Raw genomic sequence first — 18,854 nt, 5'->3', positions numbered from 1 at the left:
TCAGTCAGATAGGATTCAAGCACAAAGGCTTTATTGACTTTCTATCGTGTTTTGTCATTTCAGGCTCCATCGTCATGGTAACTTGATGAGTGACAGCATAGCCCCTAGGGGCCTCTCAGTTAATGTGCCCCAGTTCTCCATTCCACCTGTAGAGGGCGTAACACAGGTGAGTGTGATGAATCCAAATGACCCGGAACTGAGTTTACCGGGAGCAAAAGCCGCATCTGACCAACATGAGAGGAGAAGAGCCGTCAGTCTGCCTGATGAATGCCGTAAGTTTACTTCTACTACCTTTTTACACCAATTTAGTTTGGTTCACTGTCACCTTGCACAGAATCTGTGGAAGGGACTGGCACCAAATCACCTGTGTCTCCAGGAAATAGCCCTGTCTGTTAATTTCATTATTTTATTTTTGATACATGTTGGGTCATTAATTTTATGTTTACTTTCTCAAATGTAGAAGAAATGTGAAATTGAAGAAGGAAAGTCAGCGCCACTGGATTCATGCTGTGTACTATCTCTCCTCTCAGGAAACATTTTTGTGACCTACTCAGAGGATGCAGCCTCGGAGATGGTCCCCTTTGTGGAATTCCTCACTAAGCATGGTTTTCGACCGGCAGTAAGTTATCAAATCTTACAACATATTACTTTTTTTTCAGAAGTTACATGAAATGGAGAGTATTAAAGTCCACTAACAGCCCTGGCCTGTCTGAATTGTACAGATTGATCTAATGGACAATCCCATCAGACGCATGGACATCATCAAGTGGATGGACAGCTACCTAAAAGACGTAAGAGCAGGAAATAGGACACAGAATTAAACAGCTTATCTCATTAGATATACTTATTATTATTGCCTGTAAAGAGCTTTGTAAGTCTCTAAGTCCTGTGTATAGAATTAGTTTATAATAATTTTTAACTTAAATATATTGAATTGTTTATTAGCATTACAGCTCTGTCTCTACAATGGTTCTTGAACACTGAGAGGCAAATAGAAGCTTAATAATTGTTTAATGCAATCATAATGAAGATGAAAATAATGTCCCTGCTCATTTGAATTTTGGTATATGATCTTTGAAGATGAGAGAGAAAAAGTCCAAGAATGTCTATATTGAAAAAGTAGTCATTGGAATAAAGGCTTTAAATATTTCAAGACAAACTGCCCTTTTTTCCTTTTGTCTTAAATTTGCATAGTCTTTGTGTTATTGCATAATCTGTGTTTTTCTACAGCAATCTGTGCTGATTATCATCGCCATCAGTCCCAAGTATAAAGCAGACATCGAAGGATCTGGAGTGGACAAGCATGGACTGCATACCAAATATATTTACTCTATGGTGAGAATCATTTTATTTTATTTTTTACTTTTTGTTATGTTTTGTTTGTGATTTTACTTTGAGGACTGCAAAGATTTGTTACTTTGGTTCCATAATCTTGTTTTGCCAGATGCAGAATGAATTCATTCATCAAGGCAGCTTGAATTACAGATTCATACCTGTTCTCTTCCATGATGCAACCCAGGTGAGCGAGCTCTGGATTTTTTCATTTTTTCTTTATTTTGCCACATGCACACATTTTCCTCCTGTATGCTTTCTCTGTCACATGAATACACTGCGCGCACACACACACACACACACACACACACACACACACACACACACAAACACATTCTAAACACACTGTGCACACTCTTGTCACAGAAGCACGTCCCAGGTTGGCTTCAGAACACACGAGTGTACCGCTGGCTGCAGGACGCGGAGGATTTGTTACTGCGGCTGCTGAGGGAGGAGAGATTCGCGCCTCCTCCTGTCCCCAAGGAGCTCACCCTCATCATCAGGCCTGTGGCTCCCAGCGCTGCAGCTACACTCTGAACACACACTGCTGTCTCTGTGCGTGTGTGTGTGTGTGTGTGTGTGTGTGTGTGTGGTTGTGTTTGGGCTCTTTTCAAGCTACTGACTGTCTTCTGTGGATCTGATTTTTAAAAATTGTGTATAAGTAGGCCTATGTAATCCATCTTGTGTTTGAAGACTGTTTTCTGAAATCTTTGAATCAACTGAACCTGAGTCAAGAGTGCACCTAGGCCTACAATCCTGCTGGGCATGCGCTCTTCTGGACATAATCGTCATATACAGCAAGTTTTTTTTTTTTTTTTTTATATATATATATCATACTTAAATAAACCTTTTTATTTCATACCATGCAGTATTTTGAAATAAAAGGCTGGTCTTCAAAATACTGAGCTCAAATATATACATTCACCACAAAATATGACCATAGTTTGTGATTTGTTATTCATCTACTTTGTATTGCTTCCCTCCTATTCTGATTTCAGGCACTGTCTCACTTTTACAGCATATTCTTTCAGTGCTATGGACAGCCACTGTATAGATATCTGTTATATCTGGTATTGATCATGTCATATATAAGTCCCACAGTCAAATGTGGGCTGTCAACATAAGACTGTCATAAAGAGGAAAATGTGTGTAAAATTGTACAGATTCACAGTCATTTAATTTAGTTACATCATACTTTTGAGCAAATCTTTGAGCAAATCGTCACAAAACATTGCAGTACAGCACTAATGCAACAGTCCAAAGGGTTGTAAGGTACAAAGCAGAGCACCAGAGGGCGCTGTCTTAAGGCACACAGTCATCCCCTCTCTTTAGAGGTGATAAGTGCTGGTTCGGCTCATTGGTGAAGTTATTTATACTTTTAGAAACGTGTTCGTTTTGAAGCCGATACACGACACCAAAGAACAGAACACATCTGAGTGTCATTTACAGATATTATGACTGATGTGATGTCAAAACCTTGAACAGGGTAAAACAGAAGTATTTGTAAGCATTCATTTCACTGTGGAGGGCAGAGATCGCATGGTTCTTGTTTGTATTGATGTATTATGATGGAACAGGGGAACGTTTAAAGACATTTTTCACCTGTGTTGCTTACTTTCTCCATTTTGAGTGCCTGTTAAGTTCCAGTCTGACTCAGATCTGTCAGACTGCAGCGGCCCACCACTAGGGGTTCCCCATTCGGCCCAACTAATCTTACACACCCACCCTCAACCGCCAAAAAAGGCCTGACAGAGCGGCTGGTGTGCAAAAGTCCAGCTAAGAATAACTCAGACCTTCTGGGGGATACAGTTACCTTGAAGTCTCCTGTCCTGACCTATACCCATGTGAGGCACCAGCAACACTGGGTGGGATCTTCTGTCTGTCCCCCCTCAGCCCTGTGCTTAGTTAGCTTGGCTCTCCCCTTCCCTGTTTTGCTCTGCTGTGCCCTACCGCCCCAGTCCGCCCCCTGCAATGCTGCCACAACGGCAGCTCCAAATTTCCCACCACCTGTAAACCCACAATTTTTGCCTTACTTTCCAATTTGCTCAATTTTCCTTGGAGAGGTGCAACCTGTGGATTACATGGGTCAGGAAACAAGACAGTTCACCACGGTCGCAGAGTGGAATTGGAATAATTTATCGACTGGGTCACAATTTCACTGACCTGATTGGATTTACAGAGGCTTTGCTTATTCCCTACAGTCAGTTCTGTATGTAGAAGCTTTGCCCGCAAGTCTAAGGAATATACCTGAAGTAATCTTCATGTCACCATGGCTGAAGGTAGGGCTTTTACAATAATCACTGACCTTTTGGTGAAATTAAGATCACTCATTATTTGCTGCAGCACACATTTCCATAACAACTATGCATGAACTACAAGGCTGTAAAAAATAAATGACAATGTTTGCATAAGGTGCCCCCCCTCAGGGAGATGTGGTGATATTTGGGTGCTATAAATACAAGATATCATGTTGCCAGAGTATTAGCATTGCTCTCCTGTGACATGACTGCTGCAGAGGCTGACCACTGAGTTTTCAACAACTTTGTGTGCCATTTTAATCAAATCCACCTTCATCATTTAAAACTACATGCTCAAAGAAAGTGTTTTGTTTTTCATAACAAAACGATGTGTTGAATAAACCTCCAGAGCGTAAATGAACTGTGTGTCTATGTTATGTGCAAATGGCAGAACCAGACTTTTCTCTCAGCAAGGATGCAAATTGTGGTAAAATGCTGACACCACCTGTCACTCTTGAATAATTCAGCTGAATGATGAGGGTGTTTACTGATTTCTTAATATCCAGCTTTTGTTTTTGAGGAAGTGAATCATGAGAGAGGCATGCTGAGAGTTCATTCACAGTTTGAAGGTGTCTCTAACAGCTTGGCACAGAGGCCCACTTGTAAAGAACACTCAACTCTGCACCACTGATGAAGGCGAGGACAGCATGAAACGCTATGACCAGCATTTTCCACTGTGATAATAAATGGGGATCACGTGCATGTATGTTTGGATCACCTCTCCACTGAAATCAGACTGACAGCAGGTTTCTGGTTATGATTTTTAATCGAACCAGCTGTTGCCCCATGAAATTTCAAATGGCTTTATATGCATTATGCTTGAGCACTCCTTGTTGTCACAGCAAAATGAAATAATCAACATCAGGATAATAGATGTTACATAGATCAAAGGGGTATAAATGGGAATATTAGTGAGACATTCAGTATAACAGAGAACAATTTTGTGACTGAATGTCATGACTCCATAATGTCTTAATCCTAAGATCACAAAGGAAGTCTGTTGTGGTTTAGTCTGCTGTCATCAAGCCTGGTTGGTAAAGAAAATGATTTTTCCAGACATGCCACATTATGTTCACCCTCTGGGCCAGAAACCAGAATGTTAATGTGATTGCCAAAAAGTAAAGCGATGAGTCACTTTGAAAAAAAAAAAAAAAAAAAAAGAGAGAGAGAGACAAGACAATTTCCTTGGAGAAAAAAATGATAGGATAAAATGTAACTGTAGCTTTTAATTATAAGCATTTTGTTTACAAATGATAACAGTTCAACAGGCTAGAGCTGGATATTTTAGGAATTTGAGATAAGGAGCTTCAGGTTATGATTTCCAAGATGGAGCCAGAATTAGTAATGAGTCATATAATTGGGCATGCTGAAGAGAAATGACAACTAGAGCAGGAAATAATTGGCACATAGTTAACAACCATGCAATGTGCTACGTGGTGTATATTTGGAAACTAATAATTATAAATGTTAGGAACTCCAAATGTGACAAAGATAAGGTTTCCCCAGAATGTATGAGACAGCATCGGCGGAAAAGGTCAAATCATTCACGCAAGTAAAAGTAGCAACACCATAATGGACAAGTAACCTCATGAAACCTCATGAAGCAAAAGTCCTGCATTTAAAATGTTTATATCAAAGTACTCATCCACTCAAAAGTAGAAATACTCATTGTTTCAGAGTGAAATTACTGATGCATCGACCTGTATAAAATATTACAATGTTGTAGATCTAACCTAGCCATACACTTCTGGGTAGATTAAACTGACAACCATGCATTATATTTTATAAGTGGATCCTATATTTTGTATGTAAAATCATGTTCTGCAAAATAACCACCAACTACAGCCATCAGAACTAAATAGTACCATATTTCCCTGTGAAGTACACTGGCCTCTTGAGCACATGTACTATGTTAATTTCGACCTCTGTGAGAAGGTAAATGATCTGTATTTTTTAACTTCTCCTGGATTATGGAGCCAGATGATGAATGTACAATAAGAAGACATTCAAAGCTTGGTCCAGTGTAGCAGGATTAACATACATATATGACAGCAGTGAGGGGGAAAAAGTCTTTTAAATTTTTTCTTTTTTTTTTTTCCATTTGAAGGGGCGAAACCTGTTCCCTCCTCTGCAGCCAGTGGGTCAAATGGAGCTGCGGCGCCTCCGACCAGCTCTCTAAAGTCCAAAGGTTTGGGGCTCCTCAGGAAGCTGAAGCTCTCTGTGGAGCTGGTGATCGCCCTGGTCGCTCTCCTAACCTGGGCGGCTGTAGGCGTAGTGATGTTCGACTTTGTAGAATACAAGGCAGTCCCTGGTTAGTTTATCTCTACCTAATTAATCTAAATATTATATGTCATTTGCCTGTACTAGAAAATGCAGTAAATATAAACTTGTTTATAAACATGTATCATCAAATGTGTCATCACCTGTGTGTGTTTGTGCTGTCCTCAGATATTCAAGAAATCATTCTGGACCCTGTACAAGCTGTAAATGACGCCGTTGATGAAGTATCCAGCCTGCTGAATAAGTTTCATGGTGCGTTAAGAGAGAGACGGTTTGCACAGTGCACTTTGTTTGTGTTATAAATACTGATCATTTTAGGACACCCTATTCTCTTCTTGGTCCCAGAGTGCACACCTGATTTAAGCAACCCGATGTCAGCAGCCACGTACGCAGCTGAGGAAATAGCAGAAGCAAAGGATGGATTTGTTCGTTACTTTTCTGATGAAGATGGTAAGACATATCACTGTGAATGCTGTGGAGGAGAGCACTTGTCAGGGTTGTAGCATCAACCTGAAATTTCTTTCCTCCAGGAAATTTCTACCTCAGCTACATTGACCCTGTGACCATCGGCAGAGGAGCTTTCCACTCTACTAATGACTTAGTGTGTGGAGTGGTGGGCTCCTTCAGGGACGTCCTCTGTGCTATAGTGGATACCATACTGGATACTATATCGGATATAAAGAAAGGTAACCACATCTTATCTTAATGCACTGGTAACTATATATTCACTTTTTTGGCCTCCCAGTTAGATTCAAAAGCAACATAACAGAGTAAATGCACTAATTTCCTGATTATTTCATGATAAAATCATTTTAAGAAAAACTAAACTCTTAGTCTTTCCTTCAAGCTTGCATTTTTTGTCTGGTTTAACATAGAATTGGAAAAACATATATGTTTTGCTTAATTAAACTAATCAGCTGACTTTGCATTTTTGCCATGATAAATGTCTTTGTGTTCCTCAGGAGAAATTGACCTTAGCTTCATTGACCCTGTGGTCATAGGCAGACGTGTCTTCAGTGTTACTAATGAGTTTATGTGTGGAGTGGCGGGCTACATCCAGGATGTGCTCTGTGCCATCGTGGATACAATCCTGGATGTAGTAAAAGGTATCTCAAGTTTGTCTTAACCTTACTCTAATATCTCATGTCTCAGACAGCGTGCTGTTATCAACTAAGTGGAGCTAAATAAATAATAATTCCTTAACAAACCATAAAACAAATGTACTAGATATTATTTCCTAACTATTCCTTAAGCTAGGATAACTTTCTCAGGTGTAAACACAATGTAAAGGTCAGCTATGAAAAAAAATTATAATCAAAACAAAGAGTTATGTTTTACTTTTCAGGCACTGAGCTCTTTCTTAGAGTGACTTACAATTACTTTTAAACTGGCAATTAAAATAAGTAAAAAGAAGAAATTTGCTTTTGTGTCTTGTCTAAATCTGTCAGTACTTTGCTTAATACTCACCTGATTGTTCGCTCTGCTTAAATTCTTGCTACAAAATTAAATTGTTCAATCTGGTCAATCAAATAATCCACTTGCATTTTGGCCCATTATATTGATTTGTTCTTTATTTGTTCTTCCCAGGAACCATTGACATTAGCTTCATGGACCCAGTGGTTATTGGCAGAGGCGTCTTCAGTGTTACTAATGACTCTGTTAGTGCAGTAGTGGGCTACATTCAGAATGTGCTGTGTGCTATCTTGGACACTATACTGGACATAGTGAAAGGTATGTGCTCCCTCTTTTAATATTTGGGTCATTTCTAATGTAATATTTTCATTAAGTTGAATATTTCACTCAGTGATGCTAAATCTTTACATACTAGTAGACAAAACATAACAGTTGCATGTTTTTATTATGGAAGGGAAAAACTGTTTATTTAACTATTTGTTAAACTGGTTACTAAAAATATACATTTTTGAAGGTGACTGTTTCTTGTGTGTCTTGCGTAGATTTATCACCGTTGTCCTTGATACTCACCTAATTGTTACACTGTCAGCTTAGTAGTGAGAAGTGTCAATCAATGGCTTAATCATGTTTCTCTTGTCTATGTTAATGATCTGTGTAACATAAAAATGTGGCACTAGCTGCAATGGACTAACTAATGTGAGTTTTGGCCTGTATTTTGTTCTTCTCAGGAACCACTGACATTAGTTTCATTGACCCAGTGGTTATTGGCAGAGATGTCTTCAGTGTTACTAATGACTTTGTGAGTGGAATAGTGAGCTACATCCAGGATGTGCTTTGTGCCATCTTGGACACAGTGTTGGATACAGTAAAAGGTACATTGTCTGCCCATGTTATTAACCTTCACCTAATCTCACTGTGGTAGTTTATGCTTTGTCTTCTCTGTGTCTCACTGACACATTACTACAGTATCTTAAAGGAACAGTTGACCCAAAACTGAAAAATTTGTCATTAAATACTCACTTCCATGCTCTGTAGAGGCCTTCTCCAAAATAACTGAAGTCTGTGGGTACAGCTTTTTTCTTTTTTTTTCTTTTTTTTTTTTTTTTGGCATGCCTCCATTGGGTTTTTTTTATAGCAATGGAAAAGAGAGACAGGAAAGGAAGGGACAAAGAGGGAATGACATGCAGCAAAGGTCCTAGGTCAGATTCAAACCTAGGCTGCTGCGGGTACCACTTTTTAGAGTTCCAGAAAGGCTAAAAAAAATAAAATAAAATAAAATAAAATAAAATAAAATAAGACAACAAAATTACTCCATGTAGCTCATGCAGCATGATCCAAGTCCCCCAAAGTCAAACAATGGCATCCTGAATGGAAAAGACTATATATTTTAAACCTTTTTTTTTTTAAGCACAAATCTTCACTATAGCCCTCAACAGAGAAACAGTTCATGGTACCACCCCACTCTGCTCAACAAGAACTGCGACGACAAAATGACAAAATTTTCAGTTTTGGATGAGCTGTTTCTTTAACTAAACACCGACAATTTCTCAATGGCGTCTGTGTTCATCAGGCATCCAGGAAGCTGTGGGATTCAGTCCCATGGCGGCTGTCAGTAGAACAGCAGAAATCACCAAGGAGCAGGTGACCATGCTGGGGAGCTACATGTCCGACATGCTGATGGGTGAACAAGGTAAACTTTAACATACGAGTTACATCTCAGTGATTAATGTGTCCAAGATTATTAAAACATCTTGTATATACAGTGCCTCTCTTGTAAGTAAGAGTAGATCTATAAAGTCAGCACTGAAACACTGTAAAACAATCTGAAGTTCTTTTTTCATCACTCTTAAATACAGTTTGCCCTCATAATATCATGATTTGATGTTTCAGGGATCATTCCCGAGGTGACCATTGATCCCATGAAAGTTGTCACTGATGCTATGATGGAGATGACCGACAAGAAAGACTTGTTTCTGGGTTACATGTCGAGCATGCTCGTTGGTGATCAGGGTACGCTTGGTGGTCTTGATTACCTAAAAAAAAATCGAATTGATATTCATATTGAACCAAATAAAATTAAATAAATATGCTCTTTTTTAACTCTTTTTTTTTTTTTTTCAGGTGAACCTGTAGCCACACCACCCGTTGTAAATATAGTAACAGAAAAAGGTACAGGTGCATTTGTTATTCATATGTATGATGTAAATGTTTTAATGATTACAGCTGCAGTAGACCTAGAAGCATGGCACTAGATTGTAATTCATTGTCTTTCTCTCCTCTTTGGTTAGACCAAACTGTGCCTCCACCATCTGAAATACATTTGGTGAGAAGGAAAGGTAAGTATTGACAATATTTTTCCTTCAGTGATTAACATGCTTTGAAAAAAAATGAAATTAACTGCCTTTTATTATCATATCTTTGGTCACATCTAGGTGAATTTTTGCCTCCTTTTGAAAAAGGTAAGTAAATGCCATCATATGTTACAGATACTGTACATACTCTGTATCTCATACAGTTGCAATGTCTGCTGCCAGCAATTAGTGTGCATTGCCTTGTTGACGTCTCTTTAAATTTATCACACCAACATAATATTTGTTTCTGGTATTCCACGCATGCCACTGCATTCATTTTTCATTTTTTGGTAAATCACCTTTGGTTTATGTCATATTAACTCTAAGATCTGTGTACTGCACTATGAAACTGTGTCAGTCCCATTTGACTCAATTCTCTTTTGCATATATTAAGGAAAAACATTAACACTGCATGAATAAATATGCATCATAACCACCACATATTTTCAATGGAATAAACGTCTACATGCAACCAGGTGGTTGTGGTTTGGGTGACTGCTCTTATCCCTCCATTCGTCTCACTGACAACTCATTCGATTTAACATTTTCTGGACATTTTGTGGAACTCTTCATTAATTTTTACATGTGGATGTCTTGCTGTTAAGTTGTTGCAATTCCAGTCATCACATTTTGTCGCTCTTTCAAATGTCGGCGTCTCTGTTGAGTACTGAGCATGAAAAAATAATCTTTAATGTGAGTTCTTTGGAGTTTTCTCTGACATCATGGCCGCCTCCTCCTGCATCGTCCAACCAAGCATCTTCTGTATGACTCCCATCTTTACTTCAGTAACTCCAACATGATTATGTATTTGGATTGTTTGTACTGTATGATGTTTGTTCTCCTTGGAATATTTCATTTTATGTTTGCATGGAATCATACACATTGTTTACACCACATGTTTCATATGTTAGTATTGCTAATATTAGTCATTATGTTGGAGGTAATTTGTAATATGAGGGGGATGGCTGATGAGGGAATCAGGTGTAGAGCAAAATCTGCTATTAAGAACAGTAACACGTGGTGTACACTTCACAATGTCACTAATTTTCTGAAAGTTCATCTTCAGTTGCCATTTCACCCCCATCAAATTCCTTCAGTGTCATAAAAAAAGAGTTTGCATCTGCACTTCTGTGTAAAATGCCAAAGTTGTGCAGGGCGAGTAAGAACGATTACATGGCTTGGTGCTACAGTTGCAGAGATGATGCATGCCGCCCGAGAGAAAGCTGCTCCTCATCCAGAGAAAAGTCTTATTCCAGATAAACAGGGGGAGGAGGACAAGGAGAAGGAGGAGGAGGAGGAGAAGGGTGAAGTGCCATCTGAAACAGACGACAAAGAGGCAGAGGAAGACAATGGTATTTGAAAAGCTTGACACATGATTTTTCTTCGATAATGTAGTCATATTCATTTATCGGTTAAGAGATAGAAACAATACAGGCACTAAATTTGCTGCTGTCACATCACTAGCGATACGAGTCAGCCTTGAAGAAATAGATCAGGAACCATTGGAGGAGGAGGAGGAAATCTCTGATGATGATAGCAAGGAGGAGGACAAAGAGGAAGAGGCACAAGAGGCTGATTCTATGGATGAGGAGGAGGAGGAGGAGGAGGAGTTTAAAACAGAGGTGGATGTGGCAGAAGACGAGGAGGAGGAGGCACAAAATGAAGCCTTAGATACTGAGGAGGAGGAACAGATTAAAACAGAGGAGGATGTCATAGACACAGAGGAGGAGGAAGAAATGGATGCAGAGGAGGAGAAAGAGGAGAAAGAGAAAGAGGAGGAGTTGCATACAGAGGAAGAGGAGGAGGAAGAGGAAGAGCTGGGTACCAAGGAGGAGGCAGGGGAGGAGGAGGAGGAGGAGGAAGAAGTCAATACAGAGGAGGAGGAGGAAGAGGTGGGTACCAAGGAGGAGGAAGAGGAGGAGGAAGAGGTCAATACAGAGGAGGAGGAGGAAGAGGTGGGTACCGAGGAGGAGGAAGAGGAGGAGGAAGAGGTCAGTACAGAGGAGGCAGAGGAAGAGGAGGAGGAGGAAGATCTCGGTACAGAGGAGGAGGAGGAGGAGGAGGAGGAAGATCTCGTTACAGAGGAGGAGGAGGAGGAGGAGGAGGAGGACAATCTGGGTACCAAGGAGGAGGAAGAGGAGAGGGAGGAAGAGGAAGAAGTGAGTGTCGAGGAGCAAGAGGAGGAGGTGGGTACTCAGAGGGAGGAAGAAGATGCAGAGGAGGAGGAGGAGTTGAAGACAGAGGAGCTGGAGCAGGAGGAAGAACAATTAGAAACAGTGGACAACATGAATGAAGAAGAGGAAGAAGAAGAGGAGGAGGAAGACACGGAGACAGAGCAGGATGTCTCAGAGGAAGAGGAGGAGGAGGAGAATCAAGAAGACCTCTTCATACTAAATCAACATGACCTTAACATCAAAGACAAAGAGGAGGCCATGGATCTTATTCTAGATGATCTTATTCTAGATGATCTTATTCTGGATGATCTTATTCTAGATGATCTTATTCTAGATGATCTTATTCTAGATGATCTTATTCTAGAGGAGCAGGAGATTAAAGAGGAAGACTCTGATGCCGCTGTCGACAAAGATGAGGCCAGACACCATGATTATGACTATGATCATGAGGATGATGAAGATAAAGATCATGACGGTGATGAAGAAGCAGAAACATCTGACACCGAAGACCAAGATGTAAAACTTAACCATGACGAGGCTGTGGAGGATGAAGACGAACACGATGAGGAGGAGGAAGACACTTCTACCTTCATCTCCTTAAAGGTCGAGGACGTGAAGGAGGAAGAGGAGGAGAAGGAAGATGAAGAAGAGGAGCAAAAAGAGGAGGAAGAGCCATCAGTCAAACATCTTCATCTTGAAGTCCTGACAGCTGACCAGCTCGATGTTGTTGGTTTAGTGTCTGAAACCGATGATGCGGAGAACGATGAAATGACAACGTTACGTCCTCTCTCCGACGAAGACGAATACTCTGACATCGCTGATGATGAGGATGAAAACAACAACAACAGTGAGGGCTGGAAAGCTGAGTCTAGGCGACGAAGGAGGGTTCACATTCCCTTTGAGCGGCTCAGAGGAGTCAGATCCAGCGCAGACCTCAAAGACCAAGAGCGCGCCACGAGCAAAGACACTCTGGATATTCAGCCTGAGAAAGGTAGAATACATTTACCATTATCATTGCATATTTTTCATATTTTTTTTCATCACCAGGTGTTGCCATCTAATCTTTAATGTGTCTGAATGGTGAGTGCGTCAAAGGAATACACCAACATTTTGGGCAAAATAGCCTTTTTCCGACTTACGGAGACAAGATGTTTGATACCATTTACGTTATACATCTTGGAATTATAAATAAAAAAAAACAAAACAAAACAAAAAAATGAGAAAAAAAATGAGAATGAGAGTCATTTTAGGAGAAGTTAGATGGTCAAACTGAACACATTTTATAGTTAAAATACTCATAATACAATGTGTAAATAAGACTTTGGTGCTTTCGAGTTGCTTATTTTTTCACTTTGACAGAGCTAGGCTAATGACTCCCATAGACTTCAAGTCTTTATGCTAAGCTAATACGAAATTCTATCCATTGGAACCGAACCGCTGGACACACAGAGGTGAAAATGGTAGCAAACATCTTGTCTCAGTCTGAGTTAGTCAGAAAAAGTATTTTGTATTTTGCCCAAAATGATGGAGCATTCCTTTAACAAATGGTGAATATAAAGTTGAATGAAAGTGTGAATTTTTACCATCCATAGCTAACACCGGTTTCCAAGGATATACTGAATGGTTTTCATCTGAAAACAATCTTGAATAGTTTGGAAAAAGACTTTAAGGTTATGAATATAATAAATATTTATATAGTGTTTGATGTAACATGAGTGACAAGTTCTTTTTTCCACTTTTTAACATCCAGCACTGTGTTTGTGATTTGTCTGATACTGTTTGCCATCTACCAACTTGACAGTTAACTGATACTTTTGAAATTTCCTGACTGTGATATTAATTGTCATCAAACAGTGCATCATCATCATCATCAGCGTCATCGTCCTCAGATTGAATTTCAACACCAGGCTGTCTACTAGATGTTAATCTCACTGGGCTCATTATAGACAAATTTAGCGGTATAATTAGTAGCAAATGAAGATGGACAAGATGAGGTCGAGTCAAGTTTTTTTTTTTTTTTTTTTTTTTTAGAGCCAACACTCATCCTGACTTAGGTGTGAATAGCTGCAAGGAAACAAGATCCTGGGACTAATGCTTGAATGATACAGTGTCCCTGAATACACATATGTCGCCAAATGTCCTTTACATGTTTCCTATTGATGATCCAGTATAACTAATCTATCTAATGTGCTAATTCTGAATGCTCCGTCATTGAGGCTCTGCAGCCGGTGCCCTTGGCAGCGTCCTGGGGCCATCTGTGCAGACAGCAGCTGGACAGAGCTGTCTGACTGTCATCAGTAGCTTCCTGACTGAGGACGTTGGAGTGAGCTTGATGCTGCACTGTGGCGCCCTCCACAGTGATTTATGAATCATGTCGGGGGGGTGCTCTCATTGATAAATGACAACTCATCAAATACATTTTCATATTTAACGTACAACTCCATAAGGTAGAGAAAACGTTTAGCTGTTTTAATAGTGTAACATATCGTTATCTATTTGTGGCATGTTGTTGCTTGCTTATAGTGCTTATGCGTGCATGATCTATTTTTGCCATGATGACATACTGTATCTTTCCACAGTACAAGCCTGCTTAATATATTGTGGAATGTATTTTTACATGTTTTGATGTAATATGTATATTTTCTGATGAAATGCTGTAGTTCTCAAAGATGCAAAGGAAAGGCATGCAGTAAAAGAAATAGAAGATGCCCTCATTAAAGGTAGGTCTAATGTTCAGCAACATCCCATTCTTTGAGGCTTCATCAGTTTTGCTTATTCTACATTCATTTTTACATTACATTTCATTTTATGTAATTCAGCATAAGAGGGTCTCACATGTTCAGCTTTATTGTCGCTTACAGACCTCAGAGCCCCAGAGATCAAAAAAGAGAAGAAAGAACCCAAAATTGAGAAAAAGGTAGAGGCAAAACTAGAAGAAGAAAAGCTGGAGAAGAAGGCTAAACCTGAAGCAAAACCTGCTGTGCTGAAAACAGAGAGAAAACCCAAAGGTAATCAGAAATACATGTCTGAAATTACAATATACTGGTGAAACATCCTTGATGTACAGTATAATAGGAAAAATATACCCTAACACTACTAAAAATATACCCATTGGTAATGTACTTTGTATTTCTTTGATTGATGTTTGGTGTTTTTTTTCTGATTCCCATGGAAAACTAGACACATGAAGACATGAGGTACTATTGTGTATGAATTTTTAAACTAAAGCATCAACGGTAAAAGTCATTTCTTTTGTTTTAGACTCACTATTTTGCACATACAGGACGATATCTATTGTAGAAGAGATACCCTTTTCTCCACCAGCAGTAGCCTCATAGTAGACCTTAATGCTGTGCAGCCACGGCTTGCAGCTTTACAGATCTGGCATCAGTAAAATGTGGAATAACAACACCGTCTCCTAAAGCTTATCTGTGTGGCACTGTGTGTGTCGCTTTTTCTTTACTTACGGAAATAATTAGCCTATGTCTATTGCTGTTGCTTTCTCCACCTACATGTACACAGGAGAGATAATCTTGGCTGTTGAAAGTCATTCTGCCATTCACAGGAAAACACTAACTGAGGCAGAAGTAGAGAAGGCAGGCTGGAGGAAACTGGTGGCAAATGTGCACATGAAAATTAAACTACATCATCATCATCAAAAGTACTGATCATGATGCGCAACAGTGTAAATATCCAAGTGTGCATTTTTCCATTAAAGGTTCATTGGATTTTTAGATTGAAACAGTAAAACGTAACTTAAAAGTGTAAGTATGCCTGTCCTTTCAAGGTGACTCATTAAAGTAAGTGTTAATCTCGTACTCGTGACAGAACATCATGCTGCTTCAGTGCATGACTAAATTAATTTTTAAAGAGGTTTCATTACCTCTGGTTATTTTATATGTATGTCATAATTAGATATTTCAATATTTCCTTTTTTGCATTTTAAATACACAACCTAACCTATCTTTAATTTAACTACTACTGATACCAGTAATTAATAATAACGTGACTATGGCATTTGTAAGAGAACATGTCTAGACTATGATTTTTTGGTGGATTCTTAACTATAAAAATTATAGGAGGGAAAAAGGTCTAACATCCAAAACTGAACAAAGGCAGTGTGCAGCTTCAGCTAAGAATGACTAAATGACAGAGGCAATTTAAATAATTAGCACAACCAAAATTGTACTTTAACTGTACTTTGGATGTGTTCATATGAATGTAAAATGTATCACTGCAAAGTATGGTCAACATGTACAGCAGGACAGTACCAGTGAAACATATTTCTCCAAACAGACTCGAGTGCTTGACATGTCAGTAACCTTACAACTTACCCACGTACTTGCAGTGTCTTGCAGAAGCCTCTCATCACCAGAGAAAGAAAAATAGAATATTAACTATTTTCCCCACTGACAACTAACACTGATGGTGATTGGATGGTGCTTCAAGATCATAGAACATTTTCTTCACCTGTAAGACAATGTAAGCTAATTTACAGCAAGGAAAATGTATTTTAGGACGTGAAAAACTGACATTTTTGTAATTGCGTGTAGAAGAAGAGCCTAAAAAGCTGAAAGAACCAAAGCCTTCCAAAGAAGAGAAAGAGGCTAGGAAACCTTCTATAAGGGAGAAAGAAGTGAGGAAGCCTTCTAAAGAGAAAGAGGTGAAGAAGCCCTCTAAAGTGGAGAAAGAGGTGAAGAAGCCCTCTAAAGAAGAGAAAGAGGTGAAGAAGCCCTCTAAAGAAGAGACAAAGGTGAAGAGGCCCTCCAAAGAGGAGAAAGAGGTGAAGAAGCCTTCTAAAGAGAAAGAGGAGAAGAAGCCTTCTAAAGAGGAGAAAGAGGTGAAGAAGCCCTCTAAAGAGGAGAAAGAGATGAAGAAATCTAAAGAGGAGCGAGCAGTTAAAAAGCCTTCTAAGGAGGAGAAAGAAGTGAAGAAACCTTCTAAAGAGGAGAAAGAGGTGAAGAAGCCTTCTAAAGAGAAAGAGGTGAAGAAGCCCTTAAAAGAAGAGAAAGAGGTGAAGATGCCCTCTAAAGAGGAGAAAGAGGTGAAGAAGCCTTCTAAAGAGAAAAAGGTAAAGAAGCCCTCTAAAGAAGACAAAGAGGTGAAGAAGCCTTCTAAAAAGGAGAAAGAGGTGAAAAGGCCCTCTAAAGAGGAGAAAGAGGTAAAGAAACCCTCTAAAAAGGAGCGAGAACTTAAAAAGCCCTCTAAGAAGGAGGAAGAAGTGAAGAAACCTTCTAAAGAGGAGAAAGAGGTAAAGAAGCCTTCTAAAGAGGAGAAAGAGGTGAAGAAACCTTCTAAAGAGGTGAAGAGGCCTTCTAAAGAGGAGAAAGAGGTGAAGAAACCTTCTAAAGAGGAGCGAGAAGTTAAAAAGCCCTCTAAAGAGGAGAAAGAGGTGAAGAAACCTTCTAAAGAGGAGCGAGAAGTTAAAAAGCCCTCTAAGGAGGAGAAAGAGGTGAAGAAGCCCTCTAAAGAGGAGAAAGAGGTGAAGAAGCCCTCTAAAGAGGAGAAAGAGGTGAAGAAGCCTTCTAAAGAGGAGCGAGAAGTTAAAAAGCCCTCTAAGGAGGAGAGAGAGGTGAAGAAGCCCTCTAAAGAGGAGAGGGAGGTGAAGAGGCCCTCTAAAGAGGAGAAAGAGGTGAAGAAGCCTTCTAAAGAGGAGCAAGAAGTTAAAAAGCCCTTTAAGGAGGAGAAAGAAGTGAAGAAGCCCTCTAAACAGGAGAAAGAGGTGAAGAGGCCCTCTAAAGAGGAGAGAGAGGTGAAGAAGCCATCTAAAGAGAAAGAGGTGAAGAAGCCCTCAAAGGAAGAGAAAGAGTTGAAGAGGCCCTCCAAAGAGGAGAAAGAGGTGAAGAAGCCTTCTAAAGAGAAAGAGGTGAAGAAGCCCTCTAAAGAGGAGAAAGAGGTGAAAAAGCCTTCTAAAGAGGAGCAAGAAGTTAAAAAGCCCTCTAAGAAGGAGAAAGAAGAGAAGAAGCCTTCTAAAGAGGAGAAAGAAAGGAGAATGCCCTTCAAAATGGAGAAAGGCACAATCAAAAAGGCTGAACTTCTGAAGAAGAATGACACCTTTGAAATGAAGAAAACAGGTATGCCACTAATGAGGTGAAGCCTGCGAAGGTAGTTCAGGCAGACAACTCGAGAGGCGCTGTGCTCTGGATGAGGACATGTGTCAGCTGAGCTTGCATACTACCATCACCAGCCTGCCTGTGTTTCTGCTGTCAAACTTACCTGCAGCTGCTGCTGTTGTCCATGCATCTCACACACCCCGCGATCCCAGCATCCACTTCTGCTCTGTGTCACTTTATCATTCTCCATGAGAGTAGTTTGCATTAATCTCTCCCTGCACTTGCTTTACACTGACATTAATATACGCTTCTCAGGGAGTGACTGGAAACAGAGCCTGAATGCCAAAGGAAAAACATCTACATTTACGATAAATCTCAATAAAATATCATTCAGTATGTGAGTTGTCTGACTGAAAAACAATCACTAAACTCATCAATACAGAGAAAATGTAGTCGCTGTGTGGATTATGTTATAGGTGCTATGCTATGTTATATAACCAGTTTATATGCTGGTCATATAAAAGGTTTCATTCCAAAATGGCATCTTCAGTTTGCAGGAATCATTCCTAATAGACCAAATAAAAATACATATGGCTGCACCCTCAAAAATGTCACTGTTACAGGAGGTCCTATGCAGTAACAGAGATTCAAGATTTTTGCTCATTTATTTGTAATAAAGCGGAATGAAACTTTTCATACAAATGTGCAGTGGTACCATGCATGACAATGAACTTTTTAAAACTTTAAACTTTTTAAAAACTAAATTTCCAGAAGAAGAACCAAAGAAGAAGCCTCCCAAAGGGATGAAAGACGAGGTTGAACCTCCAAAGATAAAACATGCAAAAAAAACAGGTAGGAAATAACTCAAGATACATGCATACTGTGTTTTTTTTGTTTGTTTGTTTGTTTGTTTGTTTGTTTGTTTTTAATGCAATCAGAAGCAGCCACATGAGT

At 39.6% G+C, this 18,854-nt stretch overlaps 1 protein-coding gene across 1 annotated transcript; it reads left to right on the top strand.

Annotated features, from left to right (window-relative positions):
* Positions 1-234: 234 nt before the first annotated feature.
* Positions 235-1,869, top strand: LOC115354499 (adapter protein CIKS-like). Its single transcript, XM_030044886.1, has 6 exons — positions 235-272; positions 531-619; positions 723-791; positions 1,231-1,335; positions 1,445-1,519; positions 1,699-1,869. The coding sequence occupies exons 2-6, from the start codon at positions 572-574 to the stop codon at positions 1,867-1,869; spliced, it is 468 nt and encodes a 155-aa protein (XP_029900746.1). The 5' UTR covers positions 235-272; positions 531-571.
* Positions 1,870-18,854: the final 16,985 nt, after the last annotated feature.

This window comes from Myripristis murdjan, chromosome 22 (genome assembly GCF_902150065.1).
Source record: "Myripristis murdjan chromosome 22, fMyrMur1.1, whole genome shotgun sequence".
Taxonomy (NCBI): Eukaryota; Metazoa; Chordata; class Actinopteri; order Holocentriformes; family Holocentridae; genus Myripristis; species Myripristis murdjan.
Note: the sequence above shows the minus strand (reverse complement) of the source record. Positions and strands in the feature narration are given on the sequence as shown.